Source organism: Leptinotarsa decemlineata, unplaced genomic scaffold (genome assembly GCF_025532065.1).
Source record: "Leptinotarsa decemlineata unplaced genomic scaffold, Ldec_3_MD MMD2_tig00000199_RagTag_RagTag, whole genome shotgun sequence".
Taxonomy (NCBI): Eukaryota; Metazoa; Arthropoda; class Insecta; order Coleoptera; family Chrysomelidae; genus Leptinotarsa; species Leptinotarsa decemlineata.
Window position 1 is genome coordinate 16,017,654 of NW_027412544.1, and position 26,590 is coordinate 16,044,243.

The following is a 26,590-nucleotide window of genomic DNA, read 5'->3' on the forward strand; positions in this document are numbered from 1 at the left end:
AAGTTGAAACTCACAAGTCAGACGTCATCTAAAGTACAGAATACATTTGCGTTTTATGACTACATACAACATATTCATGAACATATAGGAAGTGGTGTCTGTCTTCTTTAGGCACACTCGAAGAAAAAGCTCTCTTAAAAAAACTACACAGTAAAAACAATAATGAAAAATGTATGTGAATATACTCATTAAATTCGTAATGCTTGTCGTAAAATTACGTGAGTTTTTATGGAATTATCGTATTAAAATATCAATGATGTGTGAACTTTACTATATGAAATTACACAATACACTAATAAGATTTCATTGTAGAGGGTCGAATTTTGTAAATGTACATTGTGAATGTTTAAATTTCATAAGTAAGTTTCAGTTTGATATATAATTCTACTTACCCCTGCTGAAGGTCCATTGAACCTAAAAAGAATTCAAATTTCATAACTTTAATTGAATGTCCGTCAACAGGAGAAATCGATTCCTACTTCTACCAGAATGAGATTTGGGATAGAAATGTGATCAAATAATGTGATCATCAACGGAGCCTTCATTCACATTGTTCAATAATAATAAAATATTCAAGTAATGCATAATAGTATGAGTAAACCTTAAAAAAAAACTTCACGAAGTATGTTACTTCCAATAGGTAAGGTAATGTAAATATTAAAATAATGTATTTGAGAAAAAATATATATATATATATATATATATATATATATTTTTTCTCAAATACAAATATATATATAAATATATATATATATATATATATATATATATATATATATATATATATATATATATATATATATATATATATATATATATATATATATATATATATATATATATAGTTGAAGGACAGTCTTTGCTGACTAATTAAGAACAAAAAGAAAATATCAGTAAAAAAGGTTGACTCCTCACTGAATACAAAGAAGAATATTGAATTAAAATTTACTAAAAATCGTTATTTGTTTTAAAATTATGGATTACGGGTAAAAGCCATGTAGTTGAAGAACAAAGAGTGAGACAATTGACAATGACAGCTGTCATGTAATTCAGTTTGAAAAAGTGTGTTTGTGTATAGATGATAAAACTAAGAAACAAAAGAGAACTATTATGGTGTGATCAGAGACATCTGCTGTTCTGTAACTCAATGAGAAAACCCAAAAATCAAATATGTTAATTAATTGACAACACCCTCATTAGTCTTGAGGAAAACGATTGAAGAGGTGTTGTTAAATGAAAGTGAAACCCTGAGACCTTTCATAAAATAAAATGGTCTAATGAACCGAAACCGGTCGTAACAAATAATAATAAAATAATGCACCAAGTATCTAAAATTTGTTTTTATCTTCGAATTTTATTTTACATTCATAACCTTCAGAAATGTGAGAAAAACTGGAACTTTTATATCCCACACTCATTTCCGCTATCGGGGTGTTCCATGAACATACAATAGGGCAAGAGTCAATTATTAAAAAATACGTGACGGACTCAGCCAATACTTGATGAAAAAATCTATAACGTATTCAACAAAAACGCAACACGTGTTTCGCTGTACAATAGCCTTTTCAGGCATATCTTTACTTCAGGCGTGTAAATACACTCCTGAAGAAGCTATTGCATAACGAAACAGGTGTTGCGTTTTTGTAAAACTGTTTAGTGAAAATCTCACAGTGAAGTGTTTCTTGAATAAATAAAAAATACATCGTGAGATCGTTAAAAAATATAATTCTAATTTCAAGAAAAATGAGCTGGTGCTAATTTCATCCTGAATAGATTCAACTTCTGGGAGTTAGGGCTTGTGAAAAGTTCTTGAGAAATATACAATGCTGTTAGAAAAATTCACCAAAATGAAAGATACCAGCAGAAGTTGATAATTAATTATATATCCAGAACACCATTCAGTAGTAGCCACACTCCAAAATAGATATCACAACTCAACTTGTTCGATTGATGACCTATTTATTTTGTAGAAAATCATATTGAATATAAGATAAAAAAAAGTAACTTTTGTCTAAGTTACACAAAAGTAATTTTTCTCTATCTTATACCACAATTTAACTGATTCTCTACTTGGTTTCGTTTACGAATTTAATAGCCCTGTATATGAAATTGCCATCAATGGGCTTTGATGAAAATGGAACTGTTGTGTAGCTGTCCCTGTAATAAATTACCTAGGAAAAGCTATTTGATTCTACTTATGGAGATACCGGATACATGGACATGTTGGACATGTGATCCAACCTTTGACGCACTGGATTTCCAACCAAGATTTTTTCCAAGAAATTACTTGCATAGGGTTAGAAGTGATAAATATCACATGCAATAAGTACAAAACCTGTTTTCAAATAGCGATAAATACGTCAGTTTATTTAATATTATGTCACCGGCATTATTTGCTTTCATTTATGTTTTGATTAGTTATCATTTGTTGTATGACATAGAAACGGTGGTAAAAAGGAGGATTCATCAATTTTTCATTTCGAAATTGTATGCTGAGTTAGGAATTCTACCTACCTGTTATACCTACTTTAAAAAAAGGTGTGTCTGGTGCAACTCACTGCTATTATGGTTTGAGGCTAGACATAATATGTTGACTGAAATGGTCTACTCGATGAAAAAAACAAGTTTTCTTGTGCAACCGTTTCGAAAGAATTTAATATCGAATAGGTATCTGCTATTATATTGAAATATTTATTTGTATTACTAATTTCAGTTGTTTCATTAAAATAATATTTACGTTGTAAATTTGAAGCGAATGAGCGAAGAAAAAAAATTTGCGAGTATTGTAAGATTCTGGGTAGTTCCTTAGCTTTTTTGGTAGCTAAAATATATAAATAAGACAAGTTACTGATAAATAGTAATTTCTTGAGGATGAACTGAAAAAGTTTGCCCTTCCTACACCTGCATAGAGATCGGCATTACAATGATTATATTTTTTTCAGATTGTTGAAGGTGAAAATACTCGAAAAAGTCAACTGAAAGTAATTCTATCAAAAGTGGGCTGACAAATTATCATGTTGATTTAGCTAAGGAGCAAAAGAGCATGTGATGCCCAAATTTTCATTTAAAGAAAATCTGTTTGAAAATATCTGTTTGCTTTTCCGTTAACCAGCTGTCGCAACCCTACGAACGACAACCCTCAGAAGTCGAAACTTGTGCGAGCTGAGGATTAACGAGGTCTAATTCTCAGTCTAAACCTATCAATGATATAAGTGGTAAAAGACGAATTCCCCGATAACGGGGAATAACATTACAAATTGAAGAAACTGGCTGATCTTGAAAAATGGACATTGACAATTTCACTTCTATGGTACAGAACTTTCATTTTTAACCGACTTTCATATCATTTTATTGAAATGTACATTGATACTTATTCAAGAGACAATTTTTTTAATTTTGTCTGACAAAAAAGAACTTTTTGAGAAAGATTAATTTTTGGCTTTTTACTTCTCCATCTTTATTGAAAAAAAATGTGGGAATCTTCCAAAGAAAGGAATGAAGCAATCGATTTCAAAAATTAACTTTATATGAAGATGTGTAGATCATGTAAAGAAGTAACTTTCAGGCACAAACTGGAAAAAACCTTCTTGAAACAACTGTTTTCATATGAACATTGAATTACACAAAAGAAAAATATTTTCGAAACAAAACACTTCTCTATTCAGTTTGTATTCCAAACATTCATTATGGAATTGAATCAGATATAATTCACAGGATTGCTACACAATATAGTAAAGAAAGTGGTGGATATCCGTTGTTTCGTCGGAAGACACTTGCCTTATCCACTCTTCAGCAACAAATATGAATAACATAATGAGATGAAGCGCTTAATTTAATCATAATATTACGACTTTATGTCACGAATGAGTTTAATATACTCATGTAGAGTCACTTCTTTGGAATTAATTGCTTCCTTCCTTTTTTTGGAAGATTCTTACATTTTTTTGTATAAAGATGGAGAAGCAGAAAGCTAATATCTTTTTTTACAAAAGATAACTTTCGTTATTCTACTTATAATTTTCTACAGGAAATAGAAAGTATAACTTGTATACGCCCTTTTGACTCAAAATCAAAATTACTCGATTTTTTATATTTGGCGTCTCTGAGTTTTTCATGATATTATTCCGAAATGTTTTGCCCTAAGTTAAATAAAATTACAATGAACGTAACTATTGAAAATACCGTTAGCGTTTCGCTAACAAAGGGTTGACAAATACTTCAGATATCCTTAGTGTCTCAATTATTTTTAGGATTTGACTAGATAGATCACATTAATATTGTTATCGAAGAAGCAAGGGGACCTTACTAGCATAACGAATGAAAATAAAAAATTTGCCTGATTATTTAATAACCTTTTAAACTTTTCACCTTTGACTCGTTCAAATGTGAGAAAGTCTAACATAAAAAATCGACCATATGGAATCTTCGATTATTATACAATGTATAATTATTTATTAATAAAAACTGTTTTTACGCCTATTACATGCTCTAAAGTAGTCTAACACACTACCAGGTGTTAATAATTTGTAGCGATAATCAGAAATATAATGTGCCTATTTGCATAACACTAACAAAACGTGACTTTCCGGTGTAAAAAGGACAGACGAGGCGAGTAGTTAAAAAGTATTCTGTCGATTAAAGTAGGTAATGAACGGGTATATTCTCGTATTATTATTTCACGATGATATACGAGTATTTATTTCCGATAACTAAACTTTCAACCGAGTCTCAAGACTCAAGGTTATTTTCCTTTCAGGAATTGCCAATAAAACTGTATTTCAGTCTAACAAAGTTGTAATGACTTTTTTAAAATTACTTCTGACAGTCTATTCTATTTTATAACAACTTTAAGGTGAGCAAAAAAATGAAAACAAGCAACAAATTGAATAATTAGATTATCTGAATTGCAAGTTTCAACATCCTCCCAACTGGACAAATTTTTGTCACCGGTCGCTTGTATTCGCCATTTGAAGTTTTCACATCTACGACGCGTACTTTGCTATCAGGACCTGGGTAAGTTGCAGTTACACACAACCAACTTTCACGCGTACCTTGGTAGAGTGTTATCAATTAGTATAACAACATCATTAACTCTGATAGATTTTTTCGTTTTTTTTTTGTTTATCCTGTTTTGATGATGTGTATTCCTTGACCCACCGTCTCCAAAAGAAAACATTTGTTGGCCTCAAGAAGAAGAACCAATGATAGCAAAACAAATCAACTACGGTGTATCTACCTAAACTACATCTTCTGAAGAGTACAAAAATTGCAATGCAAAAACAGAAGCTGAGCAAGAAGTGACTGAAATATTATTGCAGAATTCAATGAATTTCGATCGCGCAAAACAACAAGAAAGAAGCACTGACGTACTTAGAGGTTTTATAGAGTCCGAAAACCACAGTTCTTCTAGTCTGTTGTGCAGATTCGTCAAATGAAGAAATGGAAAATATATGGGTAATCTTTCAAATGTGATTCATAACGAAGGTACTGTTGTAAATCATGTCCGGAAAAAAATAACGCCGGCCGCCACTGGTAATCCTAAACCAAACATTACGTAGCAAAGAGAGCGCGAATGCTCAATGTTCACGGCCGTTCTAGAAGCAGCGAGAATAATGCTACCGATTTCGACGGAACTTCGGCGAAATTTCTAGGGCATTCGATTACGATATTCAAACGCTAGCTGCGGGCATATCGACAGTGCGGTACGCGAAGTGATCTAGTAAGGCGATAGACATTCAAGTAATAGTTGAAGTTTTAGTTGAAGTGTTTGTTGTACTTAAAGGGAAATAAAGTTAAGTTTGATTATTCAGAGTAGTCAATTATTGGTCAACCCACGGGTAAAAACGTAACAGTACGTTTAGTTGGCCTTTCTGGTAATAGAAGATATACGATTAGAAACCCAAATACATCATTTACTTTTTCGCCTTTCTATTATTAATTTTACACATGAAGAGGCAATGAAGCGATGCTATACACATACCTCTTAAATACATTATGATAACTGGACACACGCTTAAACGTGAAAGAAATTTATTCGACTGATGATCGGCTTCAACTGAACATCAGGACTAATCATCGGTTCTTTTTGAAAGGATTTACAATATTGTCGCAATTGCTGTGGTTTATGAAATGTTGGTTAAAAGTTGGAAAACCGTAATCTTGAGTGAGGGCGATGACATCTCCACTTACGAATTCGCCATCTATGAGATCGATAGAGAACTCAATCCTAGGATATCACCTAGGATATCCTAGGATATCACCGACGAGATTCCTGTCTTCCACTGCAAGGCAACTATTAGTAAACTAGAGCCCAAACAAAACGCATTTATGATTCAATATCAGACAGCGCTATTTCGATCCGCCGTAGGTCTCATCAGTGGTGCTAAGCTGAACCATGAATACATTGCTGGACTCAACCGTCCTTGAATGACAAGCCTCAGTGAGTAAGGATGTGAAATCTCTCCTTACGAAGACGTCATGTATTTCATGCATTTGTGGTTCAGCCTAGTACCACTGATGAGATCTATGAGACTCTATTCTCGATATTTCGGGATAAATTAAGTCGAAATTCCAAGTTTGAAGTCGTAATTTCGAGTTTAAAGTCGGGATTTTGAGTTCAAAGTTGAAATTACGAGATTTAAGTCGAAATTTAGAGTTTGAAGTCATAATTTCCAATAAACAAATAATAAAAAAAATATGTGGCACTTCTGTGCTAACCTTGTTTCCCAATTGATATTCAAATAATAGTCAATACAAAATCGAGTTGAAACTAATATCCGGAATATGTTACAAACAATCATTTCAATAATGATTCATGGCTCCAAGCAACGCTTCCTGGAAACCTTGGCGGACTAGGGCTACGTTCGGCTTCTTCCGTAGCTTTACCAGCTTTTTTGTCATCAGTCAATAGTGTTTCTGATCTTATCGATTCCATCCTTCGTTCCATATTTATCAATATCCAAGACGTTTTTATGCTGAAGGTGAATCACTTTGGCATGCCGCAACTAATATTGCTCCTCCTACAGATAAAAAGAAAATACAAAGTGCATGGGACCGACCTCTTTTGAACATTATAACTGATAAAACTTCTGAAATCAACAGGTGTATACGATAAAGCTCGTCTGAAAGCAGTAATGATCAAGGAATCGGGTGCTTGGCTGAATGCTTTACCTGTTACATCTCTTGGAACACTATTAGACGATGAATCTTTCAGAATAGCAGTAGGACTTAGGATGAGTTCATCTATTTGTGTTCCTCATACTTGTGTTTGCGGTAGTATTGTTGATGAGAAAGGTACACATGGTTTGAGTTGTAGGAGAAGTGCAGGGCGTACATCTCGACATCACCAAGTGAACGACATATTGAAAAGAGCTATGTTGTCAGCTGACGTTCCTGCAATTCTGGAACCCTTAGGTACCAGTCGAGATGATGGTATGTCTCTCATACCATGGAGATACGGTAAACCTGTGGTATGGGACTTCACTTGCGTTGACATGGTCGCGGCTTCCCATCTAGCCGGAAGTTCGAAGTCTGCTGGAACTGCGGCATTGTCTGGCGAGAAATTGAAAGAAAAATATATCAAAATCTTGGTAACAACTATCTGTTCCATCCAGTAGCGGTTGAAACTTTTGGTGTTTATGGCCCGGAGTCTCTGTTATTCGTTCATGAACTCGGAAGGAGAATAGGCCAAGCAACGAAAGATCACCGTTCTACATCTTTTTTGATAGAAATAATTAGTATTGCTATTCAACGTGGCAATGCTGCTTCGGTTCTTGGAACTATTCCTCCTTCACATAATTTTGATGAGATCATGCATTGCCCTAATTTCAGTACGGAACTGAAATATCTTCGAAACGAGCCGATATATGTGGATATTCATCAATCCCTTGTCAAGGTTAATTCACAAGTGATTGATCCACCTTCTTCTTTTTCAGTGCGGTCAATGGACTTAGGTCATTCTTGCCCCTCCAAATATGAGTTGCAGTCCTCGTAGTTCTAATTCCCTTTCAGTAGAAGAGCTTCATGAAGCAAGAGCCGAATCGATCCCTCTACGAAACCCTTCTTCACTTGGAAGGATCGATCCTAGCTTGAACATGAAACATGAAATGGTTCTTATGGAGATCATGTTCTTCCTTACGAATCAGTAGAGAGTTGTCTTGAAAATCTAGAGAAGAAAATTGGATTGGATAATTTAGGAAACACTTGCTACATGAATAGCATTTTACAAGTGTTGTTCATGACGAAGAATTTCAAGAACAAGGTTTTAATGATGAACGAGAACGGGAGTGTTCCCTACTTATTTATCAAACTCAAACACCTGTTCATGCAACTGCAGTTTCGTGAGAATGTATCATCTTTCCCTCCAACCGATTTCCTGGAGTCTTTGAAGTCCACTAGATACCCGTTAGGACAACAAGCGAATTGTTCCGAATTCTTGGGGTTCTTGTTGAATACTCTTCGTGAGCAAAACAATAGCAATATCAATACTCCTGACCGATCTGGATTGAATGATTCCGTACAGTCCATCTCGTCTTGTGTTTGTAAATCTTTTGCTGAAAAAATCCTCACTTGTTTACTTTGCAGTAAATGTTCAAGAGGTAGTGAAAACTTATGTGAATTTTTGGAACTTCATCTAGCGTTTCCTAATATGACTAATAACCAGTCCGTGCAAAGTTTATTGTAAATCATCTGAAAATGGAATTTTTAACAGGTGATGATCGACTGTATTGCCAAACTAACTGACTGTTATAAGAAAACAAGTATAGCTGAGGTACCAGTCAATCTAATAATAACACTGATGAATTTCATACAAGACTCAACCTCTAACGGAAGCAAGAAACTCTTTCGAAGGTTCGAAATAGATGAACATTTCAATCTAGCAAACCACTATTACAATATTCATGCAGTCATTGTTCACTGTGGTTCTGGCATTGAATTTGGTCATTATTACGCCTTGGTCAAAGACGAAACGGAGTGCCTACATTTTATTTTATGAGAGAGAGGACATTGGCAGATCAAGATCTTCAGACGATGTGGTGCTGCAGGTTTTTCCGGGTTTTCCTGCAGCTGAAAATGCAAATGCGCCACTGGAATCAATGAAGTCGCCCCGGAGCGCCAATTAATTTTTATTGTTGTTTTTATTTTTATCGTTGTTTTACAATAAAAATTTAATCTTTATTGTATATCCGTTCTACGTTCGGTCTAAGTATTTACATAATTGAATTGATGGATTTAGCCGTTACTTTTAGAAAAGTGGTAAAAAACAGAAAGTTTCAATTCTCTTTTCTTCATTTACATAATTGGTAACCAGTGATAGATTTAAAGAATTCGGTAAAGGCATAAAATTGAAATCACTACTGTTCAGTTTTTGGTGAAAAATTGCCTGTTTTGAGACTTTCAAACTCTTCAACTTCTTGTTTGTAGTTACGACTGAGCCAGAAAATTAGGGCTGTGCCACTTGCCTAGACGTTGTGTCGTCATAATCTCTGAAATCGAAGTTGTCTGGGGGTGTGGCACCACTCACCAAACACGACTGAAAACGACTCGTGGACGATGTTCCACGTCTGAAACCACCCTTGGTGTGGGAACGATAGAAATCAAAAACAGTCGAAGGGCGAGTCTACATTTAATGACTCTTGTAGGCGAACGAACCATCTGCCAAGGTGACCTCATCTATTACAGGAAAAGCGCGTGTAGTACACGAACCCTGGTGGAGTTTTAAGTTCTTCTTCTGTTTGAAGACATGAAGACGTTTGCGGGACCGGTTGATCTGAGTGAATATGTTACACCGACAGTAAGTAGACAGCTTGTGAATGGCCTTCGAAATGAACCTCGTTAATGAATTGCACTTTATTTTCTTCTAATAACACACATTTCTATACCATTCATTCAAGTGAATGTACTGACTTAGGTTTTTTTTTATTTTGCTTTCGCTGTTTAGTAGTTTACGTTGCATTATAGCGCTTTTGAGAGTACTTGGGTGATATTTAAATTATTTGTAGGTACTCTTTTGACGTAATAAATTTGCTGAAGTAGTTAAAATTTTCCAAAATTGTTTTTATGTAGTCGGACTACAAAGGGCATTAGAATTTCCGTCATCTATTGCTTTATGGAACTATATGTAGTTCGAAACCTGTTTTATTTACTGACAAAGCTAATATTCAATAAATATCAAAAATGAAATTGGAAGACAAATATTTTCATATTTACTTACCTTATTTTTTAGAGGACATTATTTTTAGGGAAAATATTTTCTTGGTTTTATACTTCTCCATAATTATACAGGGAGTTGTTTTTTTTGAGACACAGGACGTTGAAATGAAAAAAATGGTAATAATAGTCTGTAACAGAAAGACACCACAAAGATATATTGATAAAATTAAATTGGAGAACCAAAATATGATACATGAAAAGCTAAACATTTCAAATGCATTTGATGAACACTAAAGCGAAGTAGGCTACAAACTCGTAAACAAAATTGATGCACCGATAGCATTTGAGAAAATTATAGAGCATCATAACAAAAAGTATATTCATGTATCCGACAAATGCGGCGGAAATGTCAAATTATAAAGAATTAAAAAAACAAATAAGAGTCCAGGGAGTGATGGCATAAATACTTAAATGTTGAAAAATATTTCAGAGCTAATTGTAGACCCTCTCACCCACATTGCTAACTCGTCCTTAGAAAACCACTATGCAAAAAATGGAGATAGACTTGATATTGCTAATTACAGATCAATATCATTAATTTTTAATATAGCAGAAATTTTAGAAAAAATTATTAAAATAAGATTCACTATATTCCTTAAAAAATTCAACCTTCTTCCAGAACAGCAGTACGGATTCAGGAGGGGGTCAACAGAGGATGCTATATTCACTTTAACATCAGAAATTTACAAATTGTTGGATTTATCAAAACCTGCATTATGTATCTTTGTTGACCTATCGAAAGCGTTCGATATTGTTTGCCATAAAAGACTCCACGTGAAATTAGAAAACTTCGGCATACGGTTTAGAGCATATGAACTGTTTAATTCCTATTTGAATAATCGAAGACAAATAGTAGACATTGATGGAAAAAAGTAGTCCGAGAACAATTACTTACGGAGTTCCGCAAGGTACGGTCTTGGTTCCGAAGGAAACATTCTCAGTTTTGCTGACGACACAGCAATCTTTTATAATTCGGAGACACGGCAAGACTTCAAGATGAAATCAGAAAGAGATTTTAAAAACATCATGAAATGGTTTCAATATAGCAAATTGACCTTAATATCCTTACTCCGATTCAGTTGAAATTTGGCAGTTATTTGAAGCAATAAGGAACTTTGTAGCCCTAACTGGATTGAAATTATTAGGTCCAATGGCGTCTCGGTGGGTACCGCAGTTTGTAGTTGTAGTTTCAGAACAATTCATTGTAAATAACTACTTTCAAAAATGAACATTAAATTACACGGAAATCACTTTTTCTCATTCTGTTTGTACTCCAAACATTCGCAGTGAAATTTACATAATACATACCGGATGTTAACCGCTTCAGGATCTCCCCTATACATTTTTTGTCTGCCCGGAATCAATGTGTAATTTTAGCGGTCAAATGATATCACAATTGGTATTGATTGTATCAAAAATATTTTTATAGCAATTCCAGTTTTACAGAAAATTACCAAAGTTTGAAATTTCAAATGGGACACCCAGTATATTTATAAATTAATGAATCAAAGAGGTTTTTTGTATTAAAGTGTATAATTTTTAAAATTCTTGCAAGAATTTTAAAAATTATACACTTCAATACAAAAAACCTCTTCGATTCATTAATTCAATTAAGTGTATTCAGCTTTTCCAAATCTATTTATGTATAAATTGTTAATTCAGCAGTTTATTTCACATAAAAATATTCTATTTTGGAGAGAATTTTGCGAAGTATTTTTTTTAATTTAGTGATCTGCTATGATCACTGAATTATTTTGGATTTTCTTCCATGATCTGTGAGGAAAGCAAATCAGTATTTCTTGTAATATGAATTGAAATACCAAACAAAGAAACAAAAAACTTATAGGAGTAACCCCCAATTGCTTTCCACTGGAACGCTATTTGTAGAATTGATGTAAAATTTCACTTACAAAAAAAATTTTTGATCTTCAGGTAAACTGGAGATTGTGGTGGAAAATCAGTTTTTTATCGACCTTTTTTGAGTAATTTCACCTCACACAATCTGAAAAACATGAAAATTTGATGTCAAGAAGTCGATAGGTGTCTAAGAAGTCGAGAAATAAAAAATCAGCAATCAACAAAGGAATAACTGTATATATATTTGAATTCTGTTCATTTCTGAAGACAAATGCAGATTTTGGCATCTGAAACGGTAAGATAAATATTATTATTTTTTAGCTATATTTTTCATATGCGAAATTATTCTCCATTTTAATTTTCATATTTTTCAGATTTTGCCAGGTGAAAATGCCCAAAAAAGGGCGATAAAAAACTGAAAGGATATATTTTTAGGAGAGATTAATTTTTGGGAAAGGAATGATTTGGCTTTCTACTTCTCTATCTTCATACAAAAGAATTTGAGAATCTTTCAAAGAAAGGAAGGAAGCAATCAACCTTTATAAAGGTTTCCCTGTGTGTGTTCCTGGGTGTATTTTCCCAGTACTACTTATGCTTATTATGAACTAATTTACCAATATGGTTCCGTACCAATGATTTTGGTATTCCCACAGCTGGTTCAGGGCTCTTTCGTTACATGTGAGGCCCGAGTGTCCTGACACCCAGTATATAGTCAATCTATTTCTGTCCGCCAGTTTCCTCAGTTCTTCAAGGCATTCCCAGACCAGTATTGATACTACTTTTGGGTTCGTCAGTGACCGAAGTGCAGCCTGGATTTGAAAATATTGATCCGCTCATTTTGTTGTGTTTCATTCTAAACAAAAAATGTCTCTTGGGTTTTTTGCCCAAAATAAACCAGTTCGTTGCAAAACATTATTTTACGAACAACTACAGAGATACATCGTCATAAATGCGAAAATACGAAACTAATCTATCTAGTAGGTCGCTATTAGCGATAGTGACAATTAAATTGGTATGACGCTGTCAGTTTGTGAATTTTCGAAATTGAATTAATACTAATTGTGTGCTGTTGTTCTGTTCTTAATTTTTTACTTTAATAATTCACTTGTTATCAAAATGGCATACACAAATGAGGAAATGGCTGATATGCATTACGTTTACGGTCTGTCGCAGGGAAATGGGTTAGAAGCTTCTAGAAGATATGCTGAAATGTTTCATCAACGGCAGCATCCTTCACATAGAATATTTGTTCACATAGAATATTTGTTCAATTTTTAAGAGAAGTGCATCCAGTACTGCTAGAGGAAGTTGGGCGTCAGAAGGAATATGTTTTTTATGCATGATGGGGCTCCCGCCCATTTTAGTCAAGTAGCACGTCAGCATTTAACTGAAACATATGCAAATCAGTGAATAGGTCGAGGAGGACCACAGAACTGGCCCGCTCGATCCCCGGATCTCAATTCTCTCGATTTCTCTATTTGGGGCCATTCACAGCATTTGGTTTATCGTACTCCTGTTCGCGATGTAGAGGACTTAAGAAACCGTATCATCGATGCGTGCAAGGTAATCAGAGAGACTCCAGGAATATTTGAGCGAATACGTGGCTCAATGCGCCGACGTCTAGACGCACGCGTAATGTCTGAAGGTAGACATATTGAACATTTACTATGATTTCTACATGTTGTGTGTTTTGTTTCAAATAAATTAGTTTTGTTTATTACCCTTTAATCGTTTAATGCAGGTACTAACTACAAAATAACAATAAATCCAGTTCGCATTTATGACGATGTGCCTCTGTAGTTGTTCGTAAAATAATTTTTTGCTGCGAAGTGGTTGATTTTGGGCAAAAAACCCAAGAGACATTTTTTGTTTAGAATAAACCAGCTATCGGAAATAAATTTTTAAATGTTAAACAAATAAGACAAAAAGTTACATTGGAAATAAATTTTAGGGGTTGCGTTTTCCACCCCTTACAACCATGGGGTAAACCAAATAAATTAGTGGCTAAGTGTCTTTTTGGTAGTACAAAACGTCAGGTTAATTTCAATATTGTAACTTTTTCAGTGCTTGTGAAAAAAATTGTTATACAAATTTTATGTACCCCCTTTAAGGGGATGTATCTTAACAAGGGATGCTTCCAATGAGGTTTCTTTATATGAAAGATCCTATCTTTTTTTCGATGAGGAATCACCTTCTTAAATGTTTTACACTTATTCAGTTACACCCTGTATACAAGCCATTTTAGATAGATATCATTTAGCCAATAATATTGTTTTGGAGTCATGTTATGATTAGAAATATTACATTCAGGGTGTTCATTCTTATTTAATATGCATAAAATAATTTCTTTGTCATTTACTAATTCACAATTTAACATCATATTTACCATTTCATTTTACCACACTAGATATTGCATCATGAATGCAAAATAAACTAGTTTACAACTTTTGTAACATTGAAATTTAATCAGTTACTGATTTTTGTCTACCACCATAAAATTCTAGAAGGAACTACTTCCTGACAGTTTCTTCCGTTATTATATCGCTTTTATTGACCACCTTCATATTTGAAATGTAGTATACCTACTGCTGATACTATAGGTTTCTGAACTCTTATACATGTTACGGAAATGGAATGAAATGTAATTATAATTAATGTCCTGCTATAACTGGAACGCAAACAATTAATATTTATCCTTGCTTAAATTGGGCTGGGCTTATTGTGGCAAAAAATGTCATGCATTCGACAGTTAGGTATGTTTAGATTCGATAAATAATCTTTGAAGGTGAATGAAATAATTAAAACTCGTAGCTGTTGATTACTTGAGATTAAGGGAGGAAATTGATGTTATAGTGTTTTTTTACATTCGATTTGTCTGGAAATTACGTGCTACGTGTTAATTATGTAGCATGTAATATCAAAGTTTATTAAATTCATTGTGAAATTATAAAACAACGATAAAATAATTAATTGTAATTATTTTAAGAATTGATTGGGGATGTTCATTAGTAAGTCTTGGGAGATGTTTGTTCTTATTTATTTTCATGGCGGAAAACATCTGCTCACATGAATAGGTACTACCAAACATGCATACAGAATGCGAGCTGCATTCTCTTTTCAATTCCGGATAGGTATCCAAACTCTTGAAATATTTTTTTTTCAAAATTGATTGAAGATCTATCAACTCTATTTGCAAATGAACTGGTGCCTGTGAAGCTTCAAAATTGAATGGATTGTTGAAAATTAGGAATTCCATTCCATTCATTTTGTGTCGTTCGTATGGGGGCGACAGCTGATTAACGGAAAAACAGATTTTAAACAGATTTTTTTAAACATATCATTCATAGACAGTAACGCCATCTCTTAGCAACAAGCGGAAATACCCTATTATTTTTGTTAAGAACATTAGAGCGATGGTGCCCTGGAATCAAGTTTTATTATTATTGCGTTAAAAATCCCGAAGAGATCAAAACCTTCCACTGATGGTGATTTTATTAAAGAATGTATGTTGAAAGTTGCAGATGTTTCATTTCCATTTCAAAAGTCAATAATTCAAAATATTTCGCTGTCAAGAAATACTGTTGCTTCAAGAATAAATGATTTATCTCAAAATTTGGCTCTTCAACTGAAAAAGAAAATTAAGTATTTCACAAACTTTTCACTGGCTGTTGACGAGAGCATTGATACTGTTTATACAGTTAAACTTAAGGTTTCTATAAAAGGTATTAACAGTAACTTTGAAATAACTGAAGAATTATTAAAATGCGCTCCATTGACGGGTACTACAACAGCAAGTGATATTTATTCTGCAATTGAGCATTTGATAGCAAAATATGAACTCGACTTTAATAAACTTAGTAGAGAATTTTGTGGAATTTCACTCTATAATTCACCAGGAATCATCGGCATCCAAACATTTGAAAATGGACCTTGTCATGCAACCTATAATTGAAATAGTAAATTTTATAAGGAACAAAGGACTAAATCACCGACAGTTCAGGCAGTTTTTACAAGATTTGAGCGAAAAGTTTTCTGATGTCCCTTATTTTACCGAAGTTAGTTGGCTCAGTCGAGAAGTAGTTTTAGAAAGATTTTTTGCAATACGTGACCCTTCAAACTTGCATGTTAGAAAAAGGCAACCCATTTGATTATGACAATGACAGGTGGATTCTGGTAGATATGAATTAACACTTGACTGATCTGAATATGAAGTTACATCATTAGGGGTCGATTGAGAAGCCCTTCAAATTATATTTTGAGTAGTCTTTGAGTTGTGAATTGTTGCAAAATCAATAGTTTTTAAATTAAATTTGAATCTGTTTGGATGCTTACTCACAGCATGCTTACTCACAGGATGCTTCAACAGTTTTTTTAAGTTACTGGACAGTGACATTATCAATTGGTGTTTGTGTCACCTCTGACGGAAGCACCAAACTCTTACGAAGGTTCGAAATAGATGAACACTTCAATCTAGCAGACTACTATTATAATCTTCAGGCAGTCATTGTTCACTGTAGTTCTGTCGTTAAATCTGGTCATTATTACACCTTGGTCAAAGACGAAACGGGCTGGTTTACGATTGACGATAGTCGTGTCACTATGTGTTTTGGCGATGTATTGAATTTATTGGATCTTCTGGAGACACCTTACATTTTGTTTTATGAGAGAGAGGATATTGGCAGCTCAAGATCTTCAGATGATGTTGTGCTGCAGGTTTTTCCGGGTTTTCCTGCAGCTGAAAAAGCAAATGCGCCACTGGAATCAATGAAGTCGCCCCGGAGCGCCAATTAATTTTTGCTGTTGTTTTATAATTTCATGATTCGCATTTTAGAAGTGTTATTACACCCCTATTCATTTATAAAAATTATAAAAGTTTTTCATAACACTAACACTTCACTAACACTTCATGCGTCCCGAAAACTCATTGAACACTCCATATGATCCGAAAAAATTAATGCATGAAAAGACCTATTTCTTTCTGGAGAGAAAGTTTCTAGGTCTAAATCTGTTGGAATTGACTGATCGAATGCATTTTTGTGCTGTTCTTCACTTGAGGAACGCACGAAAAACAACAAAATATTACCCATAATAATTGATAATTAATTAATAGACTAAAAATACATTGATCGTCTACGTTGGTCAAGTTTTATATGGTCCATGGCAGCTTTTAAGCTGAAGCTGAATTTTCCGTCAAAATAATCTGTGTGATTTCAAAAACGCCACTGGCGCATTTAGGATTCAACATACTGCAAATAGGGTAGTTTTAATCTACGAGAACCACACTCCCTGTCGAATGGTGCAATGCTAAATCCAATTTGAATTTTTTATAAACCAACAACTGGGACACTTATAAATCCAAGAAGAAGAAGAGAAGTTGGCGTTTGTCCAAAAATCTTTCGAAAAAGTTATCTGCAACCTAGTACTCGTAATATATATAGTCTATCATACAGTCAAGCAGCATTGAAGGCATACCCCTGTGAATTAAAACTGACCCAACGTCCAAGATAATTGAAAAATTTTGAGAATAAGTAGGCAACTTTGATAGTTTAATAGGTCTTAAAGTAACAGAACAGTACAAAAAGTCACAAATTGGTTCTCATTTTTCAAACCAAGCCGAAGGTCTTTTGGGATTAGATAAAAAAAGGTCAAAATACCGGTTATATTATTGGTGATCTGAGTCTGCTGTACAATTTACAATCTGGATAAAGAAGATATGATGGATCGACTTCTTTCATGAAATATTCGAAGATTTACAACTTCAATATAATCAAATATAGAAAAAAGAAAACTGGACCTGTACTCATGTATGGTAGAACACCAAGAATTGACCTTATTAGTTTTTCAACAGTTGAATTTATATTCACGTAGATACTTATTTCAAACATTCATTCATTCAGTATTTTTGCATTATTATTCCTCTATATGAAAATAGAAACAACACAAATTTATTCATGATTATAACTGTATAAAATAAATTTTCAATCTACTACTGCTACGCCCTTGAAAATTATTGGAACAGATTGAAACCCAGCTTTCATTAATTATTGGTATAATACTAATACTATAATTTTTTATGTTTCCAAAACCACTCAACAGGAACTTATAAAAATAAAGAACAAGATTGAATAGGGTGACGATTTATCTACGAAAATGAGAACCCAGTAACACATATGACAAAGAAATAAATTATCTTGAATTTTGATACGGGGCAAGAAGGGGGTGATATGATTATTTTCCCAAATGGATCCTGTACCAATATGCTAACGTATATAATAGGGTTGACTACTGTTTCATTTCCTTTACAAACCCATAAGTGTCAATTAATTAAAATCGCAAATTAATATGGTTTCTTAAATGTGAAACTGAAACGTCACTGATAGATTCGTCCAATTCAATATTGAAGAACTCCTTTATTATTTATTTACATAATACGAGTAGTACGAGAGGTACGAGAAGCAGTTTTTGACAACATCGCATTTTATTTTTATGATGTAATATCGCTGAGAAATACGTTATACGAGTGAATTCGTGGAATGTGTTTTGCCAATTAATTATCATATCTATAATTCAAATAGTTTCTTTACATCATTCGATGGTTTCGCTATATATTGATTTAATTTTTCAAATATTACGTTGCTGCAATTAAAAGTTAAATAAATTATTTCTGTATAAAAATGTCTAGCTAACAGTATACCAATCATTTTTAGATGACTCAAGAGAGAGGAATACATTGTTTTTTGTAAACTGCCATAATAGAATATGAAAATATCAATTGATACTAATTTTAAAATGATACAGCTGTTTTTCCAGATTTTCTAACATATAAATATCACCAGCTGAATCGTGTGAACTGTATTTTTGCCAACAAACGTTTGATGTGATTCTTTAAATTGATCGAATTTGTATTTATGAACCTGTTGAAATAAATCAAACAATAAATGTTGAGTGAAGTTTACTATATTTAGTAGAAACCGTCGATTGAACCGTTTTTGAGATTAACGCACAAACTACATAAAAATATGAAAATAATTGTTTTGGCATGAATTGCATTTACACACATTAGTTTTTCTCAAATATATTTCATGTAGAGACACCGTAACGTTACTTTTTAATTATATTTTACTCGAAGGTAGAAATGAGAGTTTATTTTGAATATGTATTATCTCGAAGTCAACGCATCAAGAGATGCGTTGACTAAGAAAACTGACATTGATAATCTCAGTAGTATATACAGTAACTTATATAGTAACAATTTATTATTATATGAATAATAAAACTGACATTGATAATCTCAGTAGTATATACAGTAACTTACTGGAACTACATCAAAAACATAATGATAATGAAAATTGTATCAATCAATAACTCTTTCTTCAGAGTCAAAAATTATGAAATCATCATACCCATTGAAATATGACTTTTATGTGAAGGTATGACATTTGTCAAACCCACAAAAAATCCTATACATGTATAACTTTTTCGTCAATTTATATGTTAAATTTATTATTTTCTACTCATTTTTACTGTAAGTATGATGTGTAATGTTATTCAATGGCGAAAATATTCACAACTCATTGAATTATAGGCCCTGAAGAAGCTTCCCATTAGAAGCGAAAGCTTGGCAAAGTAAAGCAGAGTTTGATTTTTGATTTTTTGACTGAGAGACCCTGTTAACCCTATATATGTATATATATATTTGGCAAGTTCAAACCATCCACCATCACACAAAATGGCTGCCTATAACGCATTCATATATAGAATATTAAGGATACCACTCAGCAATGAAGCCCGAAACAAAGAACGGAAAATCATATACCAAATAGCGAACGAAAACGGATACACCCACAAGACAATAGATGAACTAGAAAACAGAATCAAACAAAAAATACAGAACAAGGATCAAGCCACCCCAACAGACAAAACAACACAACTATGGACAGCATTTACGTACGTGGGACACCAAACCAAAACCACTGAACATCACATACAAGCCGAACACGAAGATAACACAAAAAATGAACAACTATGAAAAAGAAGAAGACAAAGACCAAAACGGGATATACAGTATACAATGCTCGGACTGCAACAAATTCTATATCGGCCAAACCAAGAAAAAACTGATCCAAAGGTACAAAGAGCACAAAAAGGCATACATAAATCCAACAGTATATAAATCAAACCTTGCAACACACGCCATACAAAACAAACATAATTTCCCCCCACCAGAGAACATAAAACTCATAAAACAAGTCAACAAGGGAAACCGCATGGGAAAACTTGAACATCCATAAATTTAACAGTCATAAATCACTTATCGAGGAACAAGTACAAATCAAAACACAACAAGACCTCACATTCAATATATTAAACAAAACCATACACATTCCTAGAGAAGATCTAACACAAAAAAGAGTACCTGATGCAGCACAAATAGAGGCAAATTTACCTAAAGTACCTGAAATACCTGAGTTAAGACGCTCTGACCGTATAAAGAGGCAGACAACAGGATGACCAGTTCAGTTTGAGGAGTGCCTAGAAGATGACAGTACTACCAACTGTCGAAAGCGCCAAGTGCCAAGTGTAAAGATGAGAAACACTTGTTTGCCGAAATCAGGAAACAACACAAACGCACGGAGTCAACAACAGGAGCCAACCGCACATTTGTAGTTCCAGTTAAAAGACCTAGAATTCCCAGGCTACATCTAACATGACCACGGAGGCAGCTATAGCTACCTGCGTGACATCCGGGTCCAGGATAAATACAAATAGAGATTTTATCGAGTGTGCATGATATAAATCAAAAATTAAACAATTTGTGGACACAACACTCAAAAAAGGGGGGCAAACCGCGGACACGTGTTTCTGGCTATTGGCCTCATCAGCGCGGTGCAGCCAAGTGTAAAGATGGGAATTCTAGGTCTTCTAACTGGAACCACAAATGTGCGGTTGGCTTCTGTTGTTGACTCCGTGCGGCAAACAAGTGTTTCCCATCTTTACACTTGGCTGCACTGCGCTGATGAGGCCAATAGCCAGAAACACGTGTCCGCGGTTTGCCCCCCTTTTTTGAGTGTTGTGTCCACAAATTGTTTAATTTTTGATTTATATCATGCACACTCGATAAAATCTCTATTTATATATATATATATATATATATATATATATATATATATATATATATATATATATATATAGTTCAATTGTGAGGTTGCAGTCAATAGCTGGGCTGTTGTTACAAAGAAAACTCTTTGTTATATGTCAAGCTTTCAGTATATTCCACACCTTCGTCAGGACAACTACAATAATAAGATTATATATCTTGTAAAAAATATATAAATATGGAGAACTTACTAACGTGAGAATAAAATATAAAAAGGTTCAAAAACAGATAGAAAAACATTAAATAATGACGGTTGATAAAAATTTTAATTCGGAGGATCATAAAATGAATTTTGAAAATCCAAATATTTTAGATAGAGAAACCAATACAACTAAAAGAATATTTTTGGAAATGATACATATTAACAACGAAGAACATTCAATGAATAAACGAACTGATATTGATAGTCTTAGCAAAATTTACACGTACCTACTGAAATATGATAAAGAAAATAAAAGATCTAGTAATTCGAGTATCATTCAGAATTTTCCCACTTGACATTGTCAGCCAAAAATTTTTATCAACTGTCATTATTTAATGTTTTTCTATCTGTTTTTGAACCTTTTTATATTTTATTCTCACGTTAGTAAGTTCTCCATATTTATATATTTTTTAGAAGATATATAATTTTATTATTGTAGTTGTCCTGACGAAGGTGTGAATTATACCGAAAGCTTGACATATAACAAAGAGTTTTCTTTGTAACAACAGCCCAGCTAGTGAAACAATATTTGGGTATGCAGTAGGCCAAAACTTAGTGTACTTATTATATATATATATATATATATATATATATATATATATATATATATATATATATATATATAAAAAAATTAATTATTTTCCAGCAGCTTGACTGCATTAACCTTTCTAGATTTCATATATATATATATATATATATATATATATATATATATATATATATATATATATAAATCCAATGAGTTCAAAAACTCCGTTATATAATTCACAGGCTTCGGGGGCATCGCAAACAGTATCTGCGCTCGATGGATAAACAATAATAGTGACCGAAAATTGTGTAGGCAGTGAGAGAAGGCTTATTGTGTGAGAGACAGAATACCTCTCTCATCCTCATCCCTACTCCGTGCTGTTTACTGAATGAGAAGTGACACCGGTAGACGCCTGGCGGGAATAACAATAATTTAATTAACTAAATGGCTATTAAAATATAGGGGTTGGTGATAGAAGGGTTAAAATTCCGACTGCGTCGGAATCCAAATTGCCGATCATTTATACTCGTATATTAATCACCTCCATATATCCACGAAATTGTTAGATACTAATGCAAGATCACACTTGTGAATTGATAGGGTGCTGTAAATATTAATTGCGAAATTCTCACTTTTATCTTGTTATTCAGAGCTTATTCACTGAATGTGAAAGGAGATTATAAAGATTATATTCAGAATGTCTCGAAATATAGATAAGATTTCCTGGATTATTTCCCAATTCCCGTTAGTATTTTCCATTTATACGTCAGAGATTTCACCGATAACATTTCAAATAACAATAACATCAGATTCAGACACTACGCCTTTTCCAAATGTGTTTAGTTGTTTACTCCTTCGGAAATTTCATCAAGATTAATTTGGCAACTGTCTTGAAGATCTTCCTTTGTCCAAAAATGAAAAAAATAGTACCCTTTTGTTGAAAATAATTCTCAGCTGTCTGGGCTGTGATAATGTATGTGCACAAAGACTCCATCATAATTGAATTTTATCACAACTATGGAATATACAATACAATTGAATCAAACTTATTCTTAACTGAGCCGTCAAATCTGATAACCGTAAATAACACCTTGTCAACTGACTGATGACTATTAGATTTCCGGCATTTCTTCCCACACAGCACTAGATATTCATGGAATATTCCCTGTATATCATAAAACGAACGTATATATTCCAAATATTCATAGAATATTCTTGGAATATATACATGCCATAGAATATGCTTGAATGAATATGGCAGGATTATTCCCGAAAGAATGTGCATAGAATGTCTATAAATGGATTATTCTCCCTTGAATATTCTAAGAATATTGTCGATCGAATATACCATATGGTATATTCTTAGAATATATCCCCACGGTATATTTTGGAATATTCTATACAATGGAATTTTGAATTATCTTATAATAACGTATTCAAATAATTCAATAATATTAAAAACAAAAATATTTGAAGATCTTAATCGAATGCATAACCTAATGTATATAACCCTGATAGTGTTAACCAGTTTTTGAACTCAACGCAAAAATTCTGGCTGAATTGCTCCAACAGCAACTGTTGGAAACGACAAAAAAATTTGAATGGGCCAATAAATGAACCAATTGCATCAATAAATTGGTTAATTCTCATCCTATTTGTCTTTTTGTATTTGAAATTATTTAATTACAAAGCGAAAAATCCTGGAAACAGAGAAATGAGGAAGTGAAGAATTGGAGTAAACGTTTCTCATTGGTCAATTGAAGTGTAGCGCGCGACAGTCGAATAAGCTCTGTGAAAGCGGCTGTCCCTTAATGCATGGTACATTTGCGTTAAATTCGACATTTGATTCAACATGGCGGTTGACGTGGCAGGTTCGCGTGTGTAATGCATGGTGTGTTGGTGTTATTATCAAAGTATAATTCTGTCACGTTCAGTGTACCATTTATAATTTGGGGTTGTCCAATTTGCAGTACAGCGAATAGTTTGATTTTGGATCTTCAAACAGGAGAGTTGCATCTATTCAGTCTTCAATAAAAGTAAGTAAAATGCAATAGTATCGATAGTAAAGTCATGGTGATTAACCTACTATACCTCATTTTAGGTTCGAGGAGAGTTGGTGTGTGGGATTTGTTGGTTTGACTAAGTACATGTTTGAACTAGAGTGATTTCAGTTGTGTATCTTCAATAGAGAAAAGTAAGTGAATGACACATTCTTTTTTATCATTTTTTTTCATAATTTTTATCACTCGTTTTCAAGATAGTATCAATTTGCCCAAAAAGGAAACAGAGTGGTACCTAGTACAGGCAGGTGCGCCAAGGAACTGAAAACGTAATGATTACTTTTCAACAAGACAATGCAAGTTGCTCTCCAAGTCATAAAATGTTGTAAATGTTCATGAGTAACCTATGCGAAAAATATCTATTTGATTTTTATTCCAGTTTTATTGTGCCACTTTCAAATAGTGATAATGAATGTTAATGTACATTTTGTTCCAGGTATTACTATTGAAACACTGGCTGATGCATTGTTGGACAAATATAAGGACAACTATTCTGGTGAGCAAAGTTTGAATAACTTTAAGTAAGTGAAATTCATTGAAGAACCCATCATACCACTCATTTTAAATACTTCATTTGTGGGTTTATTTTTCTAAGTGAGAAACCTAACCTAACCTATTTCTTGATGTAATACACTTTTTCTTTTTCAATGAAATGATATATTTATTATTTTTTAATTAGTGCTGATGAATTCACAGAGTTGTTATTTTAGTATATTTTTTAGTATACATTTGTTTGAGAGTAGGAACATCCTAATTTGAATACATTTCTAATATTTGTAATATGACAGTATTCAGGAATATTTTATTCAGTGAATAAATATTTTGAATTGGATTTTTTATTTTTAATATTGGTTGAAACGTCAAATATTTCAGTGTATATTGTTTTTAAAATATATTTGTTTATGAATATTATGTGTTTTATTACTTATGTGAATCTTGTATCAAAATGCAATATATACATGCCTAATAGCGGTTACTCGTCACATTCTTGGAATATTCCAAATATTCCTAGAATATTCATAAAATATATTTAAAGAATATTCTATGGTGTTTCTCTATTGTATATTCCTACAATAAACTAAGAATATCCTGAATATTTTATGAATATTCCTCGGGTTCTATTCCTGGAATATTCTTAATAGAATATACCTTAGATATTCTAAGAATATTATAAGATATTCCAAGAATATTCCCAAGGAATATTCTTAAAATATATCAAAGGTTCGCCAGGAGCACTTCCAGGGAATATTCTCCAGAAGATATATATATCCATGGCATATTCATAGCATAATACAATATCCTTAAATGTATATTCATGAAATATACTTGGAATATCTATTGCTATGTGGGTTGAGAATAAATTATTGGGAGATTTATAACTTCCTGTTTTTATAACACTTTGTTTTGGTGACATTGTAACTAACGTTACTGCAGTTTCATAGTTTCACGAATACAATTCGTATTCGTTTCGTGGTGAAAAACATAGGAAGTTTTATTTCTACATCCATCAATTCATTTCAGTTTCATTATTGCTGCAAGAAATGTAAATCTGAATAATTGAACTTTGAAAACGCTTTCATTCATTACATTTGAATGAAAAACTCAGCCTCTATTCTTATTGAAGTATTTCATAACCACGAATAAGTCGACCTGTGACAAATTACATGTGTCTGCCTCATTAAAACTTTCCTGAACTGAATACATCCTCATTTAAACCTTAAACCTTAAACGATTCGCTTTATAACAGTTCCGACATAATTTAAACATTGTACTGCAAATATCTAGTGACGTCACACTAGCTTTCGACCAATGCGCAGTTAACGGTATTAATATTGATTAAAACGTTTTGCCATTCAATTCTGGATGATGAGCACTATCAAAAATAAACACCTGGATGGCAAAAAGAGTTGTGGACGGAAGACAGTGTGTGTCGCCTCTGTCTGGAAAATGATGAAACTGCAGAGCATATACTTTGTGCCTGACCCGCTGGGGACCGAATCAGGTTCTTTGAGTTCGGCAGATCCGTACTCTCACCATCTGACCTGAAGGACCACTCACCATACAAACTAATCGGCTTCGTTAAGAAGCTGGGTTTATTTGGCCGAGTGTGAATATGTGTGAGCCACAATAAACCCTTGCGGGTTGCGGTGGAGGGTCGAATAGACCCACTCACTTTAGACCTTAGACCTACTATCAAAATATGTACAGAATGCACAAAATTAGAATTGATTGAATGAGCCTATTCTGTGTTTCAACCTCGTATATGCGTTGTCAGAATAATGTCAAAATGCTCCGGTCATTAACTATTGGATTGGACATTTCTATGCTACACTGGCGAGCTCCAATTAGTGCGAAATACATCTCAAGTTGTCACCTTGTGATGATTTTATGGATAAATGTACAAGTCAGAATTCGAAGAGGCAATAAACTCATTCTCAGGTGCTGGTCTGTCAGAACGTTCGTTTCACTTCCACTTGCTTTTTCGTTATCATTTTTCTTTGGGTTTTGGAGTGTAGGTAGGTAAATGATGAAATTTGTTTGGTCGTAAAGTTTTATTGTTTTTAAAATAACAC

The 26,590-nt window shown here is 33.3% G+C and overlaps 1 protein-coding gene and 2 long non-coding RNA genes across 6 annotated transcripts in view; 2 read left to right on the top strand and 1 right to left on the bottom strand.

Annotated features, from left to right (window-relative positions):
* Positions 1-10,677, bottom strand: part of LOC141481469 (uncharacterized) — a 45,194-nt gene extending 34,517 nt beyond the window's left edge. Inside the window, exon 1 of the long non-coding RNA XR_012464996.1 lies at positions 10,214-10,677. This is a non-coding gene — a long non-coding RNA (uncharacterized lncRNA). The remainder of the gene's footprint in view (positions 1-10,213) is intronic.
* Positions 1-26,590, top strand: part of LOC111512105 (hexokinase type 2) — a 152,162-nt gene that overhangs the window by 84,525 nt on the left and 41,047 nt on the right. The window contains exon 1 of one of the 4 annotated variants that reach the window (XM_074173050.1): positions 9,728-9,793. The exons of the other annotated variants lie outside the window; for them this stretch is intronic. Within the exon in view, the coding sequence (XP_074029151.1) occupies positions 9,743-9,793 (51 nt within the window). The 5' untranslated portion in view covers positions 9,728-9,742. Of the gene's footprint in view, positions 1-9,727; positions 9,794-26,590 lie in introns of those variants that run through there. 4 annotated transcript variants of the gene reach the window in all.
* Positions 23,207-24,913, top strand: LOC141481468 (uncharacterized). The gene is made up of 3 exons (XR_012464995.1): positions 23,207-23,993; positions 24,059-24,151; positions 24,454-24,913. It is a non-coding gene; the product is annotated as an uncharacterized lncRNA (long non-coding RNA).